This window comes from Molothrus ater, chromosome 2 (genome assembly GCF_012460135.2).
Source record: "Molothrus ater isolate BHLD 08-10-18 breed brown headed cowbird chromosome 2, BPBGC_Mater_1.1, whole genome shotgun sequence".
Lineage (NCBI taxonomy): Eukaryota > Metazoa > Chordata > Aves > Passeriformes > Icteridae > Molothrus > Molothrus ater.
Window position 1 is genome coordinate 1,133,247 of NC_050479.2, and position 24,174 is coordinate 1,157,420.

The following is a 24,174-nucleotide window of genomic DNA, read 5'->3' on the forward strand; positions in this document are numbered from 1 at the left end:
GCTTTTCCTGTGCCAAGCAGCCCCTCTGGGCTCCTTTCTCTCAGACAGGTTTTTCCCCCCACGAGCCTCCCACACACAGCGGTCTGAGCCTCTCCAGCACAAGGCAGACACTCAAGGGGAGTTTATAAAGTCCCCAAAATCCCAATCCTTTAATTTAACCTCACTTTGAGCACAGCAGGTGCCCTCCAAAAGAAAACAGACCCAAAGGAAATCCCCAGCCTCGTTTAAAGGCTTATTCTGACGCTAAATGTTGTAAAGTTATGTTTTATTTCTTGCTGTAATCTGTTTAATCACTGGGGCCGTTTGTTCTTGTTCTGTGACCAGAACTCTCCCAGCGCTCCACGTTTAGCTGCAGCCTCTCCTCACTATTCTTTGTGCTCAGCTGAGCACATCCAGCCCTGAAAACATCTCAGGAGTGGCTCTTTTTTCCTCCTAAAGCTGCTGAAAGTGCTTTCACACCTGGTCCAGACCTCTTCCCAAGGAAAATGTTCATCGTGAAACAACACAGGCTGCAGGGACAGGAATTTCTTGCTGCCAGGTTTTGCTTCTGAATTTTTTGAATTCTGTGGAACAGCAGATTTCAGGTGGAAAATGTTCACCAGATTGTCTCTTTTTTGTTGTTTTCTTTTTTTAAATTTTTTAATAGATCACTTTTGAATTTTTTGAATAGATCACTATTTTAATATTTGCTGGTGTTTTTATCAACAGCATTCAAGGAATTCACCATTTACATTCACTATTTGCAGCTGCAGTGCCTGAAAATATCTGATGACTTTTTAAAGCAAAATGCACAAGCTAAAGGTTCAGGTTGGATTTGACACAAAAATTCAATGGACAGAGTGGTCAGGGTAGGAATGAGCTGCCCAGGGAGGTTTGGGGTCACTGTCCCTGTCCCTGGGCGTGTCCCAGGGGTGTCTGGGTGTGGCCCTTGGGGACAAGAGTGGTGCTGCTGGGTGATCTTAAAGGTTTCTTCTCACCTTGATAATTCTGGGATTCTGTGATGTTCATTCTTTCTCTGTTGAATGATAACCAATATTTTATTTTATTTTATTTCATATTTTATTTCACTTTATATTTTATTTAATTTAATTTTATTCTATTTTATTTATTTTCATTTCATTATATTTTATATTTTATTTAATTTCATTTCCTTTTATATTAAATTTTATTTTATATTTTATTTTATTTCATTTTATTTTTTATTTTTTTATATCTTATATTTTATTCAATTTTATTTTATCCTATTTTGTTTTGATTTCATTTTATTCTATTTTATTTGTTGTTTTATTTCATTTTGTTTTATTCTATTTCTTTTATTTCATTTAATTTCATATCTTATTTCATATCTTATTTTATATTTTATTTCATTTTATTCTATTTTATTTTTTAATATATTTATTTTATTATATTTTATTTAATTTTTTATTTTATTTTATATTTTACTTTGTATTTTATTTCCTCTGATTTTATTTAATTTTATATTTTATTTTATTCTATTTTATTTTATTTTATTTCATTTTATATTTTATATTTAATTTAATTTTATTCTATTTTATTTTATTTCATTTCATTTTATTCTATTTTATTTTTTAATATACTTTATTTTATTTTATTTTATTCTATTCTATTTAATTTTTTTATTTTATTTTATATTTTACTTTGTATTTTATTTCCTCTGATTTTATTTTATATTTTATATTTTATTTTATTTCATTTTATTTCATTTAATTTCATTTTATATCTTATTTTATATTTAATTTAATTTAATTTTATTTTTAATATACTTTATTTTATTCTATTTATTTAATTTTAAATTTTATTTTATATTTTACTTCGTATTTTATTTCCTCTGATTTTATTCTATTTTATTTTATTTCATTTCACTTTATATTTTATATTTAATTTTATTCTATTTTATTTAATATAATTTTATATTTTATTTCATTTTATTCTATTTAATTTAATTTCATTTTATATTTTATTTCATTTCATTTTATTCTATTTTATTTTTTATTTTATTTTTTATTTGTATTTTCTTTCCTCTGATTTTATTTTATTTTATTTATTTCATATCATTTTAATATTTTATATTTTATTTTATTGTATTTCATTTTATTCTATTTTATTTTATTGTATTTCATTTTATATTTTATATTTTATATTTTATATTTTATATTTTATATTTTATATTTTATATTTTATTTATTTTATTCTATTTTATTGTATTTCATTTTATTCTATTTTATTTTATTGTATTTCATTTTATATTTTATATTTTATATTTTATATTTTATATTTTATATTTTATATTTTATATTTTATATTTTATTTATTTTATTCTATTTTATTTTATTTCACTTTCTGTTTTCTATTTTATCCTATTTCATTTGATTCTATTTCATTCCGCTGTAGCCAGCCGGATTTCCCAGTCCAAGCGCGGATTTTTGGGGCAGGTCCCTGCAGTGAAATCCCTCCTGGCCCGGGGGTTCCACGGCCGCTAGATGGAGGTGGCAGTGCTGGGAACCTCCCCTGGCCCCGCTCCAGCGGCCATTCCCTTTTCCCGCGGGGAAATCATCAGCGTTAATCATCAGCGTTAATCACCAGCGTTAATCACCAGCGTTAATCATCAGCGTTAATCATCAGCGTTAATTATCAGCGTTAATCACCAGCGTTAATCATCAGCGTTAATTATCAGCGTTAATCACCAGCGTTAATCATCAGCGTTAATCACCCTCACTTACACTCAAATTGGCCCCAAACATTGCGGGGAAATTCCTCTTTTCCCCTCTCTCGCCACCTCTTCCAGTCAAAAGCGGGAGTTTTTGCGTTCCCTTCCTAGGAAAAAAGGAAGGCTGAACAATGAAATCTGCAGATTAGGGAGATTCGGGTTTGTTTATTTATTTATTTCTGACGTCTGTGGCTGAATTAATGCTTCAAACTTTGAAGCTCTTAGGGCAGAGAGGTCCTTTGGCCCTGGAGCCCTGCAGGGCACCATCCCAGCTCCAATTAATTCCATCAAATACAATTAATAACATAAAATGCAATTAATAACGCCTTTTCCCCTTCAAATCTGCCACCTGAACTGCCACAACCACCTTGTGCTTATTGTGAATGTTTCCCGGTGGTTTTCCGGCCAGACTGCAGGGACGGGGAGTTCTCGCTGCCAGGTTTTGCTTCTGGATTTTTGGAATTCTGTGGAACAGCGGATTTCAGGTGGAAATTCCTCGGGTGGGATTTCTCCAGGGGGCTGCAGGGAATCCAGAGATGCTCCTCGGAGGGGAAAATATCACCAGCCTGTCAGGAAGCAGCTCTGGCAAAAATAAAAATATATGGTTAAAATTGGCTTTATTTTGGCTGGATTTAGCATTAAACATCTGGGGTTGCTCAGAGAAGTTATTTTCTTTTAAGAGACCATTTCCCTGCATGTGAGAGGATGAAGATTTTATGTCACTCAGCACAAGTGACCATAAAACCATCTTTGATTCAGTTTATCCCTCCAAAAAAGTGTCAAATAAAGACTTAAATCCAAACCAATCAGAGAGGCTGAAGAAATTAGGAGTGGGATGTTTGGAGATGCAATAATTTCAGAAAAAATAACTTCATAAAATAACTGCATAAAATACCTTCAGAAAATAACTGCATAAAAAAACTTCAATAACAATACAACGACTTTATTAAAAAACCTTCATAAAGAATAACTTCATAAAAAACCAATAATTTAATAAAAACCAGTAACTTCATAAAAAATACCTTCATTAAAAAACAATAACAATAAAAAACCAATAACTTCATAAAAATCTCTGTGACTTTTGAAGCTTGGGCCTTCCCCTGGAATGTGGTGCTACATATAGATAAAAATAAATAGAAGCATAATATTATATAAAATATTTTATATATATACAGGCATGTATACAATGAAATATTAAAAATGTAATAAAAATATTTGCCTAGGTCTCTTAGGTCAGACTAACCAGCCAAGCACACCAAGGCTGGGTCAGCTTAGTGAATTGTAAGGCAGATTAGTGAATTGTAATACACAGTGGCAATTTTCAGCTGACTTGTAAGTCTTTGAGTGAGGAATTTTTATATCCACGTGGCATTTTGATATAAATATTTGACATTTATGTTATAGACCATCCAACCTGGCCTTGAACACTTCCAGGGATGGGACATGGAGCTCATGTCTTTCTCTCTCGAGCAATAATAAAGCATTATATAGAGTAATTTATATATAAAAATACATATGCATACAATATATTATTATATACAGCATATTTTATATGTGTTATATATACTGCATATTATTTATATTCCCACATATACACACAGTATATTGTTACATAAAGCACCTTTTTATATACTGTATATTAGATATATACCACACAGACATACAGCATAGCCTACACAGAATATTTTTTATATATTACATATAATATAGAAAAATATTATAAAGACAGTACACACATACTATAGGGTATATATATATATATATGGAATATTATATGGAAAATGATATGGTAAATTAGATATGGTATAGTAATGTATGGTATTATAATATATATGATAGTATAATTATAATTATAACATATATGGTTTATAATAATAACATATGATATTGTAATATAATATACCATATAACAATATATGATATATTATTTGGTAAATAATATGGTATATGGTAAATAATATGGTATATTATATGGTAAATTTTCAGCTATAGTACAGTATATATGGGGAGCACGTGTATTACATGCACAATATATACTAAATATACAGTGCGGATGCTAAATATAGTATATTTTATACATATATAGTTGATTTTGTGGGTGGGAGCTCAGCCGCTCCCTCACGGCGCTGCCCTCGCCCAACATGGCGGACGCGGCCTCACGCGCCACCTGTTGCCGCAGCGGCGGCGGCTTCCGATTGGCTGACACGGCCCGCGGTGGGGGCGGCGGCGGCTTCCGATTGGCTGCTGCGGGGCGGGGGCGAAGGAAACAAGATGGCGGGCGGGGGATGGGAGAAGCCGCCTCAGCGACGTCGCTGCTGCCGCCTCCGCTCGCCTCCGGCCATGGAGGAGCCGCCGCTCCAGCAGCCGCTGCCGCCCGGGGAAGACGAGGAGGAAGGGGAGGAGGAAGAGGAGGCGGACGCGGAGTGGAGCTTCGTTGACCGCGAGATGGAGGCGGTGGCGCTGCGCGATCTGCCCACCGCCACCATCGCCTGCAACCTGGACCCGCGCGTCTTCCAGGACGGCCCGTGCCGGGTGAGGCGGGCCGGGAGCCGTGAGGGGGGCGCCGGGTGCGGGGCCGGGGCTGCCGCGGTTCGCTGTGCGAGAGAACCTCGGGGGAGCGAGGGGATGAGGGGGCGAGGCTGTGGCTGCGTGTCCCGCCCGTCCCCTCGGTCCTGCCGAGAGCCGCGTCCCGAGCCGGGCTGAGCTGAGCCCGCTCTGAGGGTGGAGCCAGGAGGGGCCGGACTCTGCTCCGGGAGCGGAGGGAACGGCCTCAGGCTGGGCCAGGGCAGGCTCAGCTTGGACAGCAGCAGCAATTTGCCCATGGAAAGGGAGCTCAGGCCTTGGCAGGGGCTGCCCAGGGAGCTTTGCAGTGCCCAGCCCTGCAGGTGTCCCCTGCAGGTGGCACTGAGTGCTCTGGGCTGGGGACAAGGTGCCCACGGGGCACAGCTGGCACTGCATGGTGCCCAAACCTTGGTGATTCCACATGATTCCGTGGGACTTTCAACACCAGCAGCTATTTTAGCTTCATTCCTTTGATTCGTGAATCTGTAGCCCAGGGTGAAGCTCTGCATGAAACAGAAATGAAATCAAATATCCCTGGATGCCCCTAGCCTGAGCTTTGTGCTTAAGGTGGTGTTTGGAGCACCTGCTGTTGTGGTTTTATTCTTTTTTTTCTTGTTTCTGCTATCAAACCCTTTCATCCTGAAGGTGATGCTTAGTTTTTAAACAGATTTGAATTAAACAGAATGGACTTGAAAGGTTGGGCAGTGGTAACAAATGAAAGGTTGGGCAGTGGTAACAAATGAATTTGAGTCTCATCATCTCAGCATAAACTGTGTTGTCTTCACCATGTACAGATCCTGCATAAATTACATTTCTAAGGTAAAGAATGGGAGAACTGCCTTGAACTTGAATAAATATCTGTCTCCAGGTGGGAAGAAAAGTCTCAAAGTTTTAGAAGTAACACAAAACTTAAGCCAGGTGGAGGTCCTTGGAAGGTAGGTGCACACAGACTTTTAATAGATGAAAAATCAGTTCAGTTGTCTGTGGTCACTGAATTGCAGCACTGAAATACATAATTTAGCTTCATTTTATCAAGTTACAGAGCTGGCAAGAGCTGATAACTCTTGAAAGCTGGCAAAAAGTGACATTTTTAAGAACCCACATGGACTGGCCATGTTTTTAATTTATTTTGTTGGCCAAATGTCAGGAAGGTGCAGAGAGAGAAAGTGGAACGAGGCCCTGAGGCTGAATCCCAGATTTTGGAGGTGTCAGAGGTGCCCTCAGCATTTGGATGATGTAAGAAAAACAAGGTTCTATTAAAAATGAGGGAAATGCTGCATTGTGCCATGGTTTGTCCAGTTCTGCAGAGCATTTGGTGGTTTTGGTGTCCAAGGGAATGCAGGAATTTTGTCCCTCAGGTGTGTGGGGTGATGTGCTCACACTGAAATGTCACTGGACCACCTGAGAAGGGATTCCAAGGTAATTTTAAAAGGCTGCACTTGGTTAGGGGGTGAACTTTAAGAAAATTCCTTTGGTTTGGTGTAGAATACACCCAGAAAATTCCAACTTGTGCAGCAGAGCTGTGGAGTTTGGTGCTGATGAAGGGATCCTCACCCAGTGTTTGTAAATATTCTGAATTTTGCTGGGTTTGGTTGGTTCCACTCTGTGAGCACACTGCTTTTCCCAGCAGGTGTAACACACTCCTAAAATACCTTTCCTCTCCAGTTAAATGGGATTTTTTCTCTCCAGTTAAATGGGATTTTTTCTCTCCAGTTAAATGGGATTTTTTCTCTCCAGTTAAATGGGATTTTCCCCCCTTCATGGCCCCCTAATAACTAATCCTGGATTGCCCTATTTGAGGAGGGTTGATCCAATCAAAGGTGAGACAGGACAGCCCCTGCTGACTGTTCCTGTTCTGTCCCTCCCCAGCCAAGATCTGTTCTGCAAGTGCTGCCTGCACATTCCTCTTCTTTCTCCTTTTCAGATTTTTAATGGTTTTTATTGAGCTGTAGGTAATCCCAGTTGAGAAATCAGAAGTTTTAAATGGTTTGTGAGCAGTCTCTCAAAACCAGACCTTCCTGTCAGTTCTTCCTGTCAATGGCAGTTTATTCTCAGAAGAACTAAAAATACTTCATGACCAGTTTCTTAATGCCAGCCCCAAAATCTTCCAGAGTAAAAAAAACTTTAAATTTACCTAAGCACTTACTCTCGAGTTTTCTACAGCACAGTTCAGGAATTCCTTTCAATTCTGGAGTTTTTTCTTTTTATTGAAATACAGGAAATTACCTCAGACAAAACCCTTTTTTTCTCATCTTCAAGTTGGCAAATTACTTTAAAAAATTGAAAATTGGGATTTTCTGGACTGCTTTTTACATTGGATCTGCAGCTTTTGGTAGCTTCAGTGTTGACTGTGTGCTTGAGGGATTGTAATTCTTGAATTTTCTTTTTCAAACTGTGTACTCATTTATTTAAGAAAATGTATCAGTAAACAATTTCCAATTAGGTTTTTGTGGTTTTCCATGTTCTTGCTGGGATATTCCATTTTAAGGGCTGTTTTCTGGCAGTAGAGGCCCCTCAGGGTTTGGATGGGATTTGTGCAGGTGAAGGATTTCCCTGGCTCCTGTCATCCCCAGGGATGTGTCAGACCTCCCTGGGGATTCCTCAATTCTGACACGGGCACAGCAAGGCTGAAAAGTGAAATAATTTCATTTCTGCCTGCTTGGACCCCTGGGAACTGAGAATTTCAGATTTGTGTGCTGACAAACACTGACCCCCAAGAGAACACTGCATTTGACCTAAAGGTGGGAGGAAGACTTCCAAAATTAAATAATAAAAAAGTAAATACACTTATTATTTTACAATTATTTCATTAATTAAAATGAAATGAAATTTATTATTTAAAATTGTTTATTTAATTTATTAAAATGAAACAATAATTAATTTAATTTAATTAATTTATTTTATTTAATTATTATTTTATTATTTATTTACTTAATTAATTATTATTTAATTATTTATTATTATTTAATTATTTATTATATATAATATATATAAATAATATATAATAACATATATGATTTTATTATTTATTATCTATTTTATTTATTTAATTTAATTAATTAAATTTAATGTATTTAATTTATTAAAATTAAACAATAGAACTAAAATTAGAAGTGTGTTGTTTAAATAGAAGTGTGTTGTATCACATAGTAGAAAAATTAGAGTTTAAGGTTTGAATATATAATAATATATATAAAACAAGAGAAGAGTTTTAAACAGAAACTAATCCTTCTTCACAAGTAATATTGTGTAATTAAATAAAAAAATCCACATTACAAACCACAAGTAGTTAGTAATAAGTTAAAAGTAAAAATAATTTAAGTATCATTTCTTAATTAAACAATTTATCCTTGAAACCTTTTTAAAAATACAGCTCCTTTTTTAATTAATGAAAATAAAATACGATAAAACTCAGTTTTAAATATAAATAATAACTGTCATATAATAACTGTGATAGAAATAAAACCTACTAAACACAAAATCCCATCTCACACATTTAATGCCAGCCTTAACCAAAAACCCCAAATCCAGTTTCCATTTCCTCTTAAAGTACAATTTCTTAATTAAACAATTTATCCTTAAAACCCTTATAGAAATACAGCTCAATTTTTAATTTATGAAAATAAAATACTATAACATTCACAATTTGGGAAACTGTGATAGAAATAAAACCTACTAAACACAAAATCCATCTCACACATTTAATCCCAACCTTAACCAAAAACCCCAAATCCAGTTTCCATTTCCCCTTAAAGTACAATTTCTTAATCAAACAATTTATCCTTAAAACCTTTGTAAAAATACAGCTCCATTTTAATTAATGAAAATAAAATACTATAAAACTCACGGTTTTAAATATAAATATTAACTATAATATAATAACTGTGATAGAAATAAAAACTACCAAGCACAAAAATCCATCTCACACATTCAATGCCAGCCTTAACCAAAAACCCCAAATCCAGTTTCCATTTCCCCTTCAAGCATCATTTCGTAATTAAACAATTTATCCTTAAAACCCTTATAGAAATACAACTCCATTTTAATTAATGAAAATAAAATACTATAAAACTCACGGTTTTAAATATAAATATTAACTATAATATAATAACTGTGATAGAAATAAAAACTACTAAACACAAAATCCATCTCACACATTTAATGCCAACCTTAACCAAAAACCCCAAATCCAGTTTCCATTTCCCCTTAAAGTACAATTTCTTAATTAAGCAATTTATCCTTAAAACCTTTGTAAAAATACAACTCCATTTTTAATTAATGAAAATAAAATACGATAAAACTCAGTTTTAAATATAAATAATAACTATCATATAATAACTGTGATAGAAATAAAAACTACTAAACACAAAATCCCATCTCACACATTTAATGCCAACCTTAACAGAAAAACCCCAAATCCAGTTTCCATTTCCCCTTCAAGCATCATTTTTTGATTAAGCAATTTATCCTTAAAACCTTTGTAAAAATACAGCTCCATTTTAATTAATGAAAATAAAATACTATAAAACTCACAGTTTTAAATATAAATATTAACTATCATATAATAACTGTGATAGAAATGAAAACTACTAAACACAGAATCCCATCTCACACATTTAATGCCAGCCTTAACCAAAAACCCCAAATCCAGTTTCCATTTCCCTTCCCTGTGGGCAAAGGGGAGCACAAATTGTGCACTTGGGGACCTTTCAGGTGTTTAAAAATCACATTTTAAATCCATTTCCATATTTTAGACCATATTTTGTCCTATTTCCATGATGGTTCTGCTGGGAAAGCCACTTCCACCTTCAATGGCTGTGTGATAATTACCTTAATCTGCTGATTTTTGCCAATTAATGAGCATGGCAGCGAGTTCTCCATAATTAACAACAACTAAAATTGCCAGAGAAGCTGAGAGCAGGCAGCTCTGCCATGGGAGCAGCTTTTCTCTGGGAAAAGGGAATTATTACAGAAATCCATCCTGCAGGAAATGCATGGGAGATGCATGGGAGCAGCTTTTCTCTGGGAAAAGGGAATTTTTACAGGAATTCATCCTGCAGGAAATGCATGGGAGCAGCTTTTCTCTGGGAAAAGGGAATTTTTACAGGAATTCATCCTGCAGGAAATGCATGGGAGCAGCTTTTCTCTGGGAAAAGGGAATTTTTACAGGAATTCATCCTGCAGGAAATGCATGGGAGCAGCTTTTCTCTGGGAAAAGGGAATTATTGCAGAAATTCATCCTGCAGGAAATGCATGGGAGCAGCTTTTCTCTGGGAAAAGGGAATTTTTACAGAAATTCATCCTGCAGGAAATGCATGGGAGCAGCTTTTCTCTGGGAAAAGGGAATTATTGCAGAAATCCATCCTGCAGGAAATGCATGGGAGCAGCTTTTCTCTGGGAAAGGTGAATTTTTACAGAAATTCATCCTGCAGGAAATGCATGGGAGCAGCTTTTCTCCTGGAAAAGTGAATTATTACAGAAATTCACCCTGCAGGAAATGCATGGGAGCAGCTTTTCTCTGGGAAAAGGGAATTTTTACAGAAATTCATCCTGCAGGAAGCGCACTCAGAGCTGGAGCTGAGCTGTGTCCTCAGTAACCCCAGGGCTGGCTGGGAACAATTCTCTGTGCACTCATTTCTTAAAAAGAAACATCTGGAATGCATTAAATTTTTCATTTATTAAAAATGTATCATTTATTAAAAAGCAATATCTGGAATATTTGTGCTTGCAGACAAACCCAGCGAGGCGAGCAGCAGCAGCAGCACCCTGGAAGTGCAGCTCCCAAACTCTGCTTTCCTGCACTTTGGTGTCCTGGCAGTGCTGCAAGCCTCGTGTGGGCTCAGCTGGAAATAAAGCTCTGTATTAAGGACATTTATTTGGGATTTGGGCTGCCTTGGAGGCTCTGGGATAACCAGCAGGTGCATTTAGGGTTTGGCAGGTATTGCAGGAACTCCTTGTGCCTGGCAGGGAGCTGAGCAGGTTTCTCAGCAGCATTTCCTAACAAATAATCTCCATTTTCTGCTAATCTCTTCCTGCCTCTGCCACATGCCTTGTAATCCTTTTACTTCACGTTTTTTAAGCTTCTTAGATCCCATTAAAAAGAAAAGAAAACATTTTAAAAGTAGATTTCCCTGCCCAAAAAAAGCGGTTTTACATTTATAGATTTTTGTGACCACAGCTCTGCTCTTGGCAAAGTTTCCCCAATGGGAATATCCAATTTCATTATTGGCACCTGCATGTATTTTGATGGTTTTCATTCTTTCTCTGCCAAAAAAATTCTCTTTTTTTAGGACAGTGTTTATAGATTTCAATGCTTCTGGTTTCCAAAGAAAGCTCAGGGTTAAGAGTGTGGTTTAAAATCACATCTCAGTGATCTGGATTGACTTTGGACACTAAAATCATGACAAGAAAATGAGGAACCTTCCATTAGGAAAAGTTTTTCAATAGCACTTCTGGAAGTTCTATTCTTTGAGCAGCTTGAGGTTTATATCACACACATATCTTCTGGAGGTCTCCAGAAGAATTACTTCTGTGTCAAAATTCCACTTATTCAAGTCCTCAGATTTTTTGGGAATTTTTTTGGGGAATTTTTTTGGGAATTTTTTTGGGATATTTGGGAATATTTTGCCAATTTATAGGTCCAAAAATCAGAATTTAATTCAAATTTTTCCCTTTTCCCACAGGAATTTCTCCCCATTCCTGGGTTTTTTTTTTTTTTTTGGACCTTTTAACCCCAATTTTTTTGGTCAATTTTTTGCCAATTTTTGGCTGATCAGTGCTTCAAGCAGACAATCCAAATACTTTTATAGGCAGAAAAAAATTGGAAATATTTAATATTTATTGATTTAAATATTCAAATCACTCTTGTTGCACATGATGGTTGTTGGGTGTCTCAAAAATACCTGAACCTAGAAAATCAGTGTTGTAAAATTCTCATGAATAGCTTTGATGTTGGAGATATTAACAAAATATTGGAGATAGATAGAAATATTATTGGAGATAAAAATATTATTGGGAGATGTTAACGAAATATTGGAGATAAAAATATTATTGGAGATATTAACAAAATATTGGAGATAGAAATATTATTGGAGATAAAAATATTATTGGGAGATGTTAACAAAATATTGGAGATAAAAATATTATTGGAGATATTAACAAAATATTGGAGATAGAAATATTGGAGATAGAAATATTATTTGAGATGTTAACGAAATATTGGAGATAGAAATATTGGAGATAGAAATATTATTGGAGATGTTAACGAAATATTGGAGATAGAAATATTGGAGATAAAAATATTGTTGGAGATGTTAACAAAATATTGGAGATAGAAATATTGGAGATAAAAATATTGTTGGAGATGTTAACAAAATATTGGAGATAGAAATATTGGAGATAAAAATATTATTGGAGATGTTAACAAAATATTGGAGATAAAAATATTATTGGAGATATTAACAAAATATTGGAGATAGAAATATTGAAAATAAAAATATTATTGGAGATGTTAACGAAATATTGGAGATAGAAATATTGGAGATAAAAATATTATTGGAGATATTAACAAAATATTGGCAATAGAAATATTGGAGATATTAACAAAATATTGGAGATAGAAATATTGGAGATAGAAATATTATTGGAGATGTTAACAAAATATTGGAGATAGAAATATTGGAAATAAAAATATTGTTGGAGATGTTAACAAAATATTGGAGATAGAAATATTGGAGATAAAAATATTATTGGAGATATTAACAAAATATTTGCAATAGAAATATTGGAGATATTAACAAAATATTGGAGATAGAAATATTGGAGATAGAAATATTATTGGAGATGTTAACAAAATATTGGAGATAGAAATATTGGAAATAAAAATATTGTTGGAGATGTTAACAAAATATTGGAGATAGAAATATTGGAGATAAAAATATTGTTGGAGATGTTGACAAAATATTGGAGATAAAAATATTATTGGAGATAGAAATATTGTTGGAGATATTAACAAAATATTGGAGGTAGAAATATTATTGGAGGTAGAAATATTATTGGAGATATTAACAAAATATTGCAGATAGAAATATTGGAAATAAAAATATTATTGGAGATATTGACAAAATATTGGAGATGGAAATATTATTGGAGCTAGAATATTGGGGATAGAAATATTGGAGCTAGGAATACTCTTGGAGCTAGGAATACTCTTGGAGCTAGGATATTGGAGCTAGGATATTGGAGCTAGGATATTGGAGCTGGGATATTGGAGCTAGGAATATTGGAGCTAGGATATTGGAGCTAGGATATTGGAGCTAGGAATACTCTTGGAGCTAGGATATTGGAGCTAGGAATATTGGAGCTGGGATATTGGAGCTAGGATATTGGAGCTAGGATAGTGGAGCTAGGATATTGGAGCTAGGAATATTGGAGCTAGGATATTGGAGCTAGAATATTGGAGCTAGGAATACTCTTGGAGCTAGGATATTGGAGCTAGGAATATTGGAGCTAGGATATTGGAACTAGGATATTGGAGCTAGGAATATTGGAGCTAGGATATTGGAGCTAGGAATACTCTTGGAGCTGGGATATTGGAGCTAGGATATTGGAGCTAGGATATTGGAGCTAGGATATTGGAGCTAGGAATACTCTTGGAGCTAGGATATTGGAGCTAGGATATTGGAGCTAGGATATTGGAGCTAGGATATTGGAGCTAGGAATACTCTTGGAGCTAGGAATATTGGAGCTAGGAATATTGGAGCTAGGATATTGGAGCTGGGATATTGGAGCTAGGATATTGGAGCTAGGAATATTGGAGCTAGGATATTGGAGCTAGGAATACTCTTGGAGCTAGAAATATGATTGGAGCTAGGATATTGGAGCTAGGAATATTGGAGCTAGGAATACTCTTGGAGCTAGGATATTGGAGCTAGGAATATTGGAGCTGGGATATTGGAGCTAGGATATTGCTGGTGCCTTGGGACGGCTGAGCCACAGCAGAACTGAAAAATGAAGCAGGGATTTATTCAAATAATAAAGATTCAGTAAGAATTTAGTGGTAAATTATTATGACACCACAGAACTTACGTGATATGTTATTATATTATAATGGTGTAAGAAATTTAAAATTTTAATAATAAATTGTAATGGTTTATTAAGATAAAATGTAATAAATCTTTTAATAAAGAATAAAGATTAAAAATAAGGATTAAAAATAAAGATTAAAAATAAAGAATAAAAAGAAAGAATAAAAAGAAAGAATAAAGAATATAAAATCAAGAATCAAGATTAAAAATAAAGATTAAAAATAAGGAATAAAAAGAAAGAATAAAGAATATAAAATCAAGAATCAAGATTAAAAATAAAGATTAAAAATAAGGAATAAAAAGAAAGAATAAAGAATATAAAATCAAGAATCAAGATTAAAAATAAAGATTAAAAATAAAGAATAAAAAGAAAGAATAAAGAATATAAAATCAAGAATCAAGAATAAAAAGAAAGAATAAAAAGAAAGAATAAAGAATATAAAATCAAGAATCAAGAATAAAAAGAAAGAATAAAGAATAAAAATAAAGAGTAAAAATAATAATAAATATAAAATAAAGAGTAAAGAATAAAAAGAAAGATTAAAAATAAAGAATAAAAATAAAGAATAAGGAATATAAAATAAAGAATAAAGAATAAAAAGAAAGATTAAAAATAAAGAATAAAAATAATGAATATAAAATAAAGAATAAGGAATATAAAATAAAGAATATAAAGTAAAGAATAAAGATTAAAACTAAAGAATAAAAACTGAATCTTTTAATAAAGATTTATTCCAAGGCCTCCATGGATGCACCTTGGGCAGCACCAGCGCCCAGCCAGGGCTGCACCCAAGATGAACCAAAATGGCCCCAAAATGCACAACCAGGTATTTTTTATTTTTCATTATCAGCAGTCACTTTTTAATTTCTTTTTTATTTATTATTATCAGCAGTGACTGAACTGTCCCATGCAGAGCAGGCCTAAATTATAAAAGTCATTTTAGCAGCGAGGATTTCATTCTGTGACAGTTTATTGCTGAATAGTTCAGTCAGTAGTTTATTCAAGTTTTAATAAGCTGTGTTCATACATTTATAACTAATATTGATTATTAATAAATAACATTACCTGGTGTTTTAACTGAAGGTCAGGAGAACTGCAGATGAGGGAAATAATTAAGAAACAATGCAGCAAATACATTTATTGAATTGTGACAGTATTTTTAGTGCTTCTGGGGTTTTTTTTTTTTTTGCTTCTGTAGGTCTTTAATGGCTAATCAGAAATTCCAGTGGAGTCTGGGGGTTGTTCCTGTGTGCAAACAAACTCCTGGGATGGGTTGGGTTGGGATGGGTTGGGTTGGGTTGGGTTGGGTTGGAAGGGACCCCAGGATGCTCCAGGGACACCTGGGCTGCCTGGGTTTGCATTTTCATTGCTTTAGAGGTGAGACTGCCTTGAAACTCAGCCCAAACACCCCTCAGTAACATCAGCATTAAATAATTCTTAATATCAGCAGGGACTGAATAATTCTTAATATCAGCAGTCCCATGCAGAGCAGGCCTAAATTATAGCAGCAAGGATTTCATTCTGTGACAGTTTATTGCTGAAGTAGTTCAGTCAGTAGTTTATTCAACTTTTAATAAGCTGTGTTCATACATTTATAACTAATATTGATTATTAATAAATAACATGACTTGGTGTCATAACAGGAAGTCAGGAGAACACAAGATGAGAGAAATAATTAAAAAAAACATGAAGCAAATGCATCTATTGAATTGTGACATATATTTAATTGAAGTTTTTAGTGCTTCTGGGTTTTTGGGGGTTTTATGTTTGCTTCTGTAGTTCTTTAATGGCTAATCAGAAATTCCAGTGGAGCCTGGGGGTTGTTCCTGTGTGCAAACAGAAACTCCTGGGATGGGTTGGGATGGGATGGGTTGGGATGGGTTGGGTTGGGATGGGTTGGGATGGGTTGGGATGGGTTGGGATGGGTTGGGTTGGGATGGGTTGGGATGGGTTGGGTTGGGATGGGTTGGGATGGGTTGGGATGGGTTGGGATGGGTTGGGTTGGGATGGATTGGGATGGGTTGGGATGGGTTGGGATGGGTTGGGATGGGTTGGGATGGGTTGGGTTGGGTTGGGTTGGGTTGGAAGGGACCCCAGGATGCTCCAGCTCCAGGGACACCTGGGCTGCCTGGGTTTGCTTTAATGCTGGGGTTTGGTTGTGGTTTCTGTATTTATGAAGCTCTTTCCTCAGTGGCCACTTGGGAAAGTTTTCATTGGGGTTTTATCTCTTGTTCTGACCAGGGGCTCTTTGTTTCCTCTTAAAATACAGAAATGTGCTGGCAGTGATTGAGTATGGGCTGTGTTCAGTGAACCTGAAGTTGGAACAGAGCTCTAAAATACCATTTACATTTTGGTTTGTTGTGGGTGTAATGCATAATTAATCTGTGGAAGTCATTGTCCTGAAGTGTTTGGGGATGCTGCTGTTAAAAATGAGGAGGTTGGAGAGTGGTGGCTGCCAGCACAGGGATTTAGGATGTGAAATGTCCTAAATCAGAATCACCCCCAGACCCTGCTCTGGACCTTTGCTCTCTTCCTGCCAGAGGGAAGCAGAATTAACTTCATTAATTATGGCACTCACTGATTGGTCGCTCACAGAAGCAGAGCTGTCCCTGCTCAGTGAATTTCATTTATTCAGATGTAACTTCCCTCTCCCCTGGGCAGATTTTCAGAGGCTCACAAGTGAGGAGCTGGCTGGGATTTTGCTTTTGGAGGTTTTCCTTGGAGTTATTTTGGTGCTGGCAAAGAACTCTTGGTTTTTGAGCTCTCAGGAGTTGGATTTGTGTTCCTTTGATTTAAATTTATTATAAAAATTTGATGAATTGATTTATCAAATTTTTAGTATCAATTTTTAAAACAATCATTAAAACCCCCATAAAATGCAACTTTTTGACTTTTAGATGCAGCCAAGTCAACCAAACTGACTTCATTTTCTTGCGTGGACTGAAAACCATTCTGGAAACTTCCTGAAGGTTTGGTCCTGGTTTAAAACAAGTGGCTGGTTGTGTGGAGGCCTGTTAGCATGGAGGCTGTTTCCCAGGCAGGGCTGGCTGGAAGGCAGGAGGAGAATTGTTCCTCTGTGTCCTGGGGGGAGGAGGCTCTGAGGTGCCACAAGAGCCAGGCTCTGTTGTTCCCATAAATGGATTTCTTTCCTGTTGCTGTTTCCCCCCATTCATAATCCATGTAGTTAAACAGAACACTTCTGTGGGTTTGGAATTAAAAATTAAATTAAAAATTTTCTGATCACCAAACAAGGGAGGTAATATTATTAAATTCTTTAACAACTCCCATCTCTGAGTATTTCACTGTAGAATTGTTGATAATTCCTGAGAGCTGCAGTAGGAATGTGTCCATGGAAATAGAAAAGAAGAAGTAAAATGTCCATTATTGTGGAAATAGAAGGTGAAATAAGAATTAAAATGTCCATAGCTGTGGAAAAATAAGATGAAATAAGAATTAAAATATCCAATACTATGGAAATAGGAAATAGGAATTAAAATGTCCATAGCTGTGGAAAAATAAGATGAAATAAGAATTAAAATGTCCAATACTATGGAAATAGGAAATAGGAATTAAAATGTCCATAGCTGTGGAAAAATAAGATGAAATAAGAATTAAAATGTCCAATACTATGGAAATAGGAAATAGGAATTAAAATGTCCATTGCTGTGGAAAAATAAGATGAAATAAGAATTAAAATGTCCAATACTATGGAAATAGGAAATAGGAATTAAAATGTCCATTACTATGGACATAGGAAATAAGAATTAAAATGTCCATTGCTGTGGAAAAAGTAAATCAGAACTAAAATTTCTGTTACTGTGGAAAAAGAAGATGAGATAAGAATTAAAGTGTCCAATACTATGGACATAGGAAATAAGAATTAAAATGTCCATGACTGTGGAAAAAGGTGATGAAATAAGAATTAAAATGTCCATTTGTTGCAGGTTGTGATGTTAAATTATAAGAAAGGGTTTCTGGTGGCAACCACAGCTTTTGGAGGGGGAATCAGTGGGAACTCCTGGGTTGGTTTTGCCCATCCCTGGGTTGTTTTTGCCCATTCCTGGGTTGTTTTTCCCATTCCTGGGTTGGTTTTGCCCATTCCTGGGGTGTTTTGCCCATCCCTGGGCTGTTTTTCCCCATTCCTGGGTTGGTTTTTGCCCATCACTGGGTTGGTTTTCCCATCCCTGGGTTGGTTTTCCCATCCCTGGGTTGTTTTTCCCCATTCCTGGGTTGGTTTTTCCCATCCCTGGGTTGGTTTTGCTCATCCCTGGGGTGTTTTTGCCCGTTCCTGGGGTGTTTTTCCCCATCCCTGGGTTGTTTTTGCCCATCCCTGGGTTGTTTTTGCCCATCCCTGGGTTGGTTTTTCCCATCCCTGGGGTGTTTTTGCCCATCCCTGGGGTGTTTTTCCCATTCCTGGGTTGTTTCTGCCCGTTCCTGGGTTGGTTTTTCCCATTCCTGGGTTGGTTTTTGCCCATCCCTGGGCTGTTTTTCCCCATCCCTGGGTTGGTTTTTCCCCATTCCTGGGTTGTTTTTCCCATTCCTGGGTTGTTTCTGCCCATTCCTGGGTTGGTTTTGCCCATTCCTGGGTTGTTTTTCCCCATTCCTGGGGTGTTTTGCCCATTCCTGGGTTCGTTTTTCCCATTCCTGGGGTGTTTTTGTCCAGTCCCTGGGTGTTTTCCCATTCCTGGGTGTTTTTGGCCATTCCTGTGCAGGATTCCTTGGCCCTTGTGCCAGGTGCCCTCCAGCTGGGAGCCAGCCTTGCCTGGCTCATGGAAACTCTGAGGAAAGGTTGCCTTTTCCTGGGGCTCCAGGATGCAGCAGCTGCAGGCACAGGCAGTGGAAAGAATGAGCAGCTCCTGCCTGGGGTTGTGGAACACACAGAAATCAGCTCAGGGCAGCTGAGATCAGCAGGGCCTCTCCAAAACCAGCCCACCACAAACAAATCCCCACATCATGGGGTGTTCTCCCCTTGGGGAAGGCTTAGAATCTGTGTAAGGTACAAATCAAGCCAATTCTGGAAGTTTTCCAGGGATCTGTCCCAACACAAAGCTCAGAGCAGCTGAAGTGCAGGAATGCTCCACAGGAGGTGCTGTCAGGAGCGGCTGCTCTTTAATTGTTCCTTCCTCAGCTGCCAGAGTGCAGTTCTGGCCTTACCCACTGCTCTGCAGGGATGTTCTGTCTGCAGGGATGTTGTATCTGTTGTATCTGCAGGGATGTTGTATCTGCAGGGATGTTGTATCTGCAGGGATGTTGTATCTGCAGGGATGTTGTATCTACAGGGATGTTCTGTCTGCAGGGATGTTCTGTCTGCAGGGATGTTCTATCATCTGCAGGGATGTTCTATCATCTGCAGGGATGTTCTATCATCTGCAGGGATGTTCTATCTGCAGGGATGTTCTATCTGTTCTATCTTCAGGGATGTTGTATCTGTTCTATCTGCAGGGATGTTCTATCTGCAGGGATGTTCTATCATCTGCAGGGATGTTCTATCTGCAGGGATGTTCTATCTGTTCTATCTGCAGGGATGTTCTATCTGCAGGGATGTTCTATCTGCAGGGATGTTGTATCTGCAGGGATGTTGTATCTGCAGGGATGTTGTATCTGCAGGGATGTTGTATCTGTTCTATCTGCAGGGATGTTGTGTCTGCAGGGATGTTCTATCATCTGCAGGGATGTTCTATCTGTTCCATCTGCAGGGATGTTCTATCTGTTCTATGTGCAGGGATGTTGTATCTGCAGGGATGTTCTATCTGTTCTATCTGCAGGGATGTTCTATCTGTTCTATGTGCAGGGATGTTGTATCTGCAGGGATGTTCTATCTGTTCTATCTGCAGGGATGTTCTATCTGTTCTATCTACAGGGATGTTCTATCTGCAGGGATGTTGTATCTGCAGGGATGTTCTGTCTGTTCTATCTGCAGGGATGTTCTATCTGCAGGGATGTTCTATCTGTTCTATCTGCAGGGATGTTCTATCTGTTCTATGTGCAGGGATGTTGTATCTGCAGGGATGTTCTATCTGTTCTATCTGCAGGGATGTTCTATCTGTTCTATCTGTTCTATCTGTTCTATGTGCAGGGATGTTCTCTCTGCAGGGATGTTCTATCTGTTCTATCTGTTCTATCTGCAGGGATGTTCTATCTGCAGGGATGTTGTATCTGCAGGGATGTTGCATCTCCCCTGCTGGCAAAGAGGCATCTCCAGACATTTCTCTGGCTGAATTTGGTAGCAGATGCACAACTGTGTTGGCTTTCAGCAAGTGAGGGTTCCTAACCCAAAAATCACTGCCTGGAATATTGAGAAATTTAAAATATCTTCAGAAATTTATTTTCTGATGCTGCCTCTTTTTGCCCCTTTAATCAAAACAGGGTTCTTGCCATATGAATAAAGAAAGAAATAAAATGCATCCTCAGAGCTCTGTTGTTATGTATCTTAACAGCTTGAAATGCCAGTGTGGCACTAATTAATGGCTAAGCTAATTACAGTGTGTCAGGCATTAACCTCACCAAAAATGCAGGAGATTGGGGTTAAATTCCAGCCTCTTCTGTGGCTCCTTTTATTATATAAAAGTTATAAAATATATACATGTACGTACATATATATATATATATATATATATATATATTTATATTATATAAATATATATATTTATATTTATATTATAATATATAGAAAGTATATATAAAATATAAATATATAAATATATAAATATATATAAATATATAGATATAATTTATATATAAATTATATTTATATATTTATAAATTTATAATATAAATTTATACTTTATAAATATATAAATTATATTTATATATTTATAAGCCTGGTTTAAACTGCCCCAGTTCAGTGTATAAAGATATAAAAATATAAATATATATATAAAAAAATATAAATTTATAAATATATAAACATTATTTTTATATAATTCTATATAAAATATAACTTTTATATATTATAAAAGTTATTTATATATAAATATATATATATAAATAACTGTTATATAAAAGTTACATTTTTAATATAAAATTATATAAAAATAATAAAATCTTTTATTATATTTTATTATTTTATCAGGGGTTTGGATGGGATAGTGGAAGGGGGTTGGAATTAGATGATCTTTAAAGTCTCTTCCAACCAAACCATTCCATGATTTTAGGAGTGCTTTTGAAATCCTTTTGAAAATTCCAGGTGCACTTGTTTTGTTCTTTGAAATGCAGAAACTTCTTGTAATTGCTTTGAGTTTTTTCCTCCCCTCCCAGAACATTCTTAGAAAACATTTTTGAAGTTTCTCTTCCATTCTTGCCTCTGTGAGTGCAGTGGAAAATGAAAGATCACAGAAATTCCAGCCTGCTCTGACCGGCTCCTGTTGTTTTCCAGAGCCTCCTGCGTTCAGGTTGAATTTTTGTTTCCTTTTGTTTTTCCCTTAGTCACAGAGGATGTGTCAGAGGATGCACACGTAGCTTCTGCTTGCCTGGGATGATATCTTGAATATTTGAGTTCAACCAATGCTGCTGTCGTGTTAGAAGGAACTAGAAATGAAAACAGCCCCAAAACCACCTGCTGTTCTCATCCTTATCTGTGCTCTCCCTCAAGTCATGGTTTTGGCATAATACAGCTGCATTTTTCATGATAATAAATTGTTAAGTACAGAAGTCTTTCTCATCCTGCTCCAGTGGGATTATGTCACATCTTCACTCAGTGGCACAGCTGAAAAACACCATAAAAATTTAGGAAAACACTTCAGGGACAGCTGCCTTACCTGTTAGAATTTTTTATTTAATTTTTTTTTTACTTTACAGAAATGGCAGTTAAACAGGAAAAGCAAAAAAAAATCCTAAACCTGTGACCCCACAGATGATACAGTCCTGAAGGGGTGTGGGGAGCACAAAATGGCTGCAAAATGTTGGTTAATCAGAGTGAATGAATGAATGGAGCAGTATAAAATAATGAGCAGCTGAATAATTCTTGGGCATGGCTGGGAGTCCCATGAAGTTTTTATTGAATGGAGTCAGAATGGTTTGGAATGGAAGGGACATCAAAGATGGTCCCAGTGCCACCTCCCACTGTCCCCAGTGCCCAGCCTGGCCTTGGGCACTGCCAGGGGTCCAGGGACAGCCCCAGCTGCTCTGGGAATTCCATCCCAGCCCCAAATTCCCAATTCCCAGAATCCCATCCCTCCCTGCCCCTGCAGTTGAGGCCATTCCCTGTGTGCTGGCCCTGTGTGGAGGAGTGGATCGGGGTGAAATGGAGATGATTTTAGTGGCTGGCTCTGGTGGATTCTGTGGAGCTGCAGGGAGCAAATCAAGAGTGAAATCCAGCCCCATCGTGCTGTGGAATTCAGGGCCGTGAGGAGGAGCTGGGACCTGGCTTGCTGCTATTTAGGGACCACTTTGGGCTGGGAAGCAAATGCTGCCAGTGGGGGCTATTTTTGAGAGGTGTTTATTTCTCACTGTTCATCAGCTCCTGCAGTTATTTGTAGTAGATCCATCCTTTTCCAGTGCCTTGGTGAGTAATGATGCTGTAAAAGGTAAAAATAAAAAAAAAAAAAACCTCCTGAAGAAATAAAGGTAAAAAATCCTTGGTTCTAGGAGGAGCAGATGGAATGACAGGAATGAAATGTTGATCACTCAGCGATTGTAAATTGGAAAGCAGAGTTCAATCCTCCTTTTGTGTCACCCTGTCCTGGACTAAGCCTGGTTTAAACTGCCCCAGTTCAGTGTTTGGTGCTGGTGGTTTCATCATCATCATCATAGCAGAGCAGTTCCCCTCATTTTATCCTTAAAAACTGCCCAAGGAAAAACTCTCAGCCCAAGGGAAAGGATCCTGTGAGAGCTGAGGGAGAGGAGAACAAAATCCACCTGCAGCATGGCAGACCATGAGGGTGTGGGGAAAAGAGCTGCATCCAAAAATCTAAACACAACCACCATGAGCAAAGAAATGCTGAAAGATTTTCATGTGTCAACCCAATCAGGTCAGCCTGGAAGTGAAGAATCTTTTATTTTTTAAAATAGATTGGATGTGGGACACCAAATTCACTAATGAGCTCTGACTGTATTTATTTCATGTATTTGCAAATTATTGTTTAATCTCTCTCCCCCCCAGTTATTTGAGTCTCCCTTTGTTGCTGCCTGTCCTGATGAGGGCTTTGCCTTGCAAATGCTGATTTGAAGACTCCAATTTGGCATTTCAGCCCTTGCTGCAAGGTGGGGGTTGCAGAAGGTGGAACTGGAAATGCTGTTTAAGCTCTTCCCTTGCTCTGCTGGGCAGGTTGGAAATGTCAGCTGGGATTTTCTGAGCTGGCTTCAGGCACTATCAAGGTAGAGGCAGTTGGATCAGATCACTTTGACAAGTGATTGGTTTGTGGCGCCTAAAAATACAAAATAGAGTTTGTGAAACTCTGCCTGCCAAAAGGGGCTCACAGTCATGGCCAGGCTGTTCTTATGGAGAACACTTGAGCACATTAAAACACTCCAAGCTTTTTAGAGGAGTTCTTCAATCAGAACCCAGTTCATCTGGAAAAAATGATAAGGCTCAGCTGCTCCCAGGGCACAGTCCTGCTGGCAGAGTTTGCTGAGGGCTGAGCACACAGCAGAGGTTTTTCCTTTGACTGGAACATTGCTGCTGCTGGAGCTTAATGAGGTTCCTCAGAAATACCTTGGAGAGTGGCACCAGCTGCAGACACACCAGGAATAGCTCAGGGCTGAGCCCTCCTGGCAGCTTTGGGCCCTTTCTGCCCCCATGGGGAAAAAGGAGTGGGGGGAGTTTCCAAAACAGGGCTGGGGGCTGAGAAAAGCAATAA

The 24,174-nt window shown here is 37.0% G+C and overlaps 1 protein-coding gene across 1 annotated transcript in view; it reads left to right on the top strand.

The window, feature by feature from the left end:
• Nucleotides 1-4,994: 4,994 nt before the first annotated feature.
• Nucleotides 4,995-24,174, top strand: part of RCAN1 (regulator of calcineurin 1) — a 49,520-nt gene continuing 30,340 nt past the window's right edge. Inside the window, exon 1 of the mRNA XM_036381967.1 lies at nt 4,995-5,260. Within this exon, the coding sequence (XP_036237860.1) occupies nt 5,000-5,260 (261 nt within the window). The 5' untranslated portion in view covers nt 4,995-4,999. The remainder of the gene's footprint in view (nt 5,261-24,174) is intronic.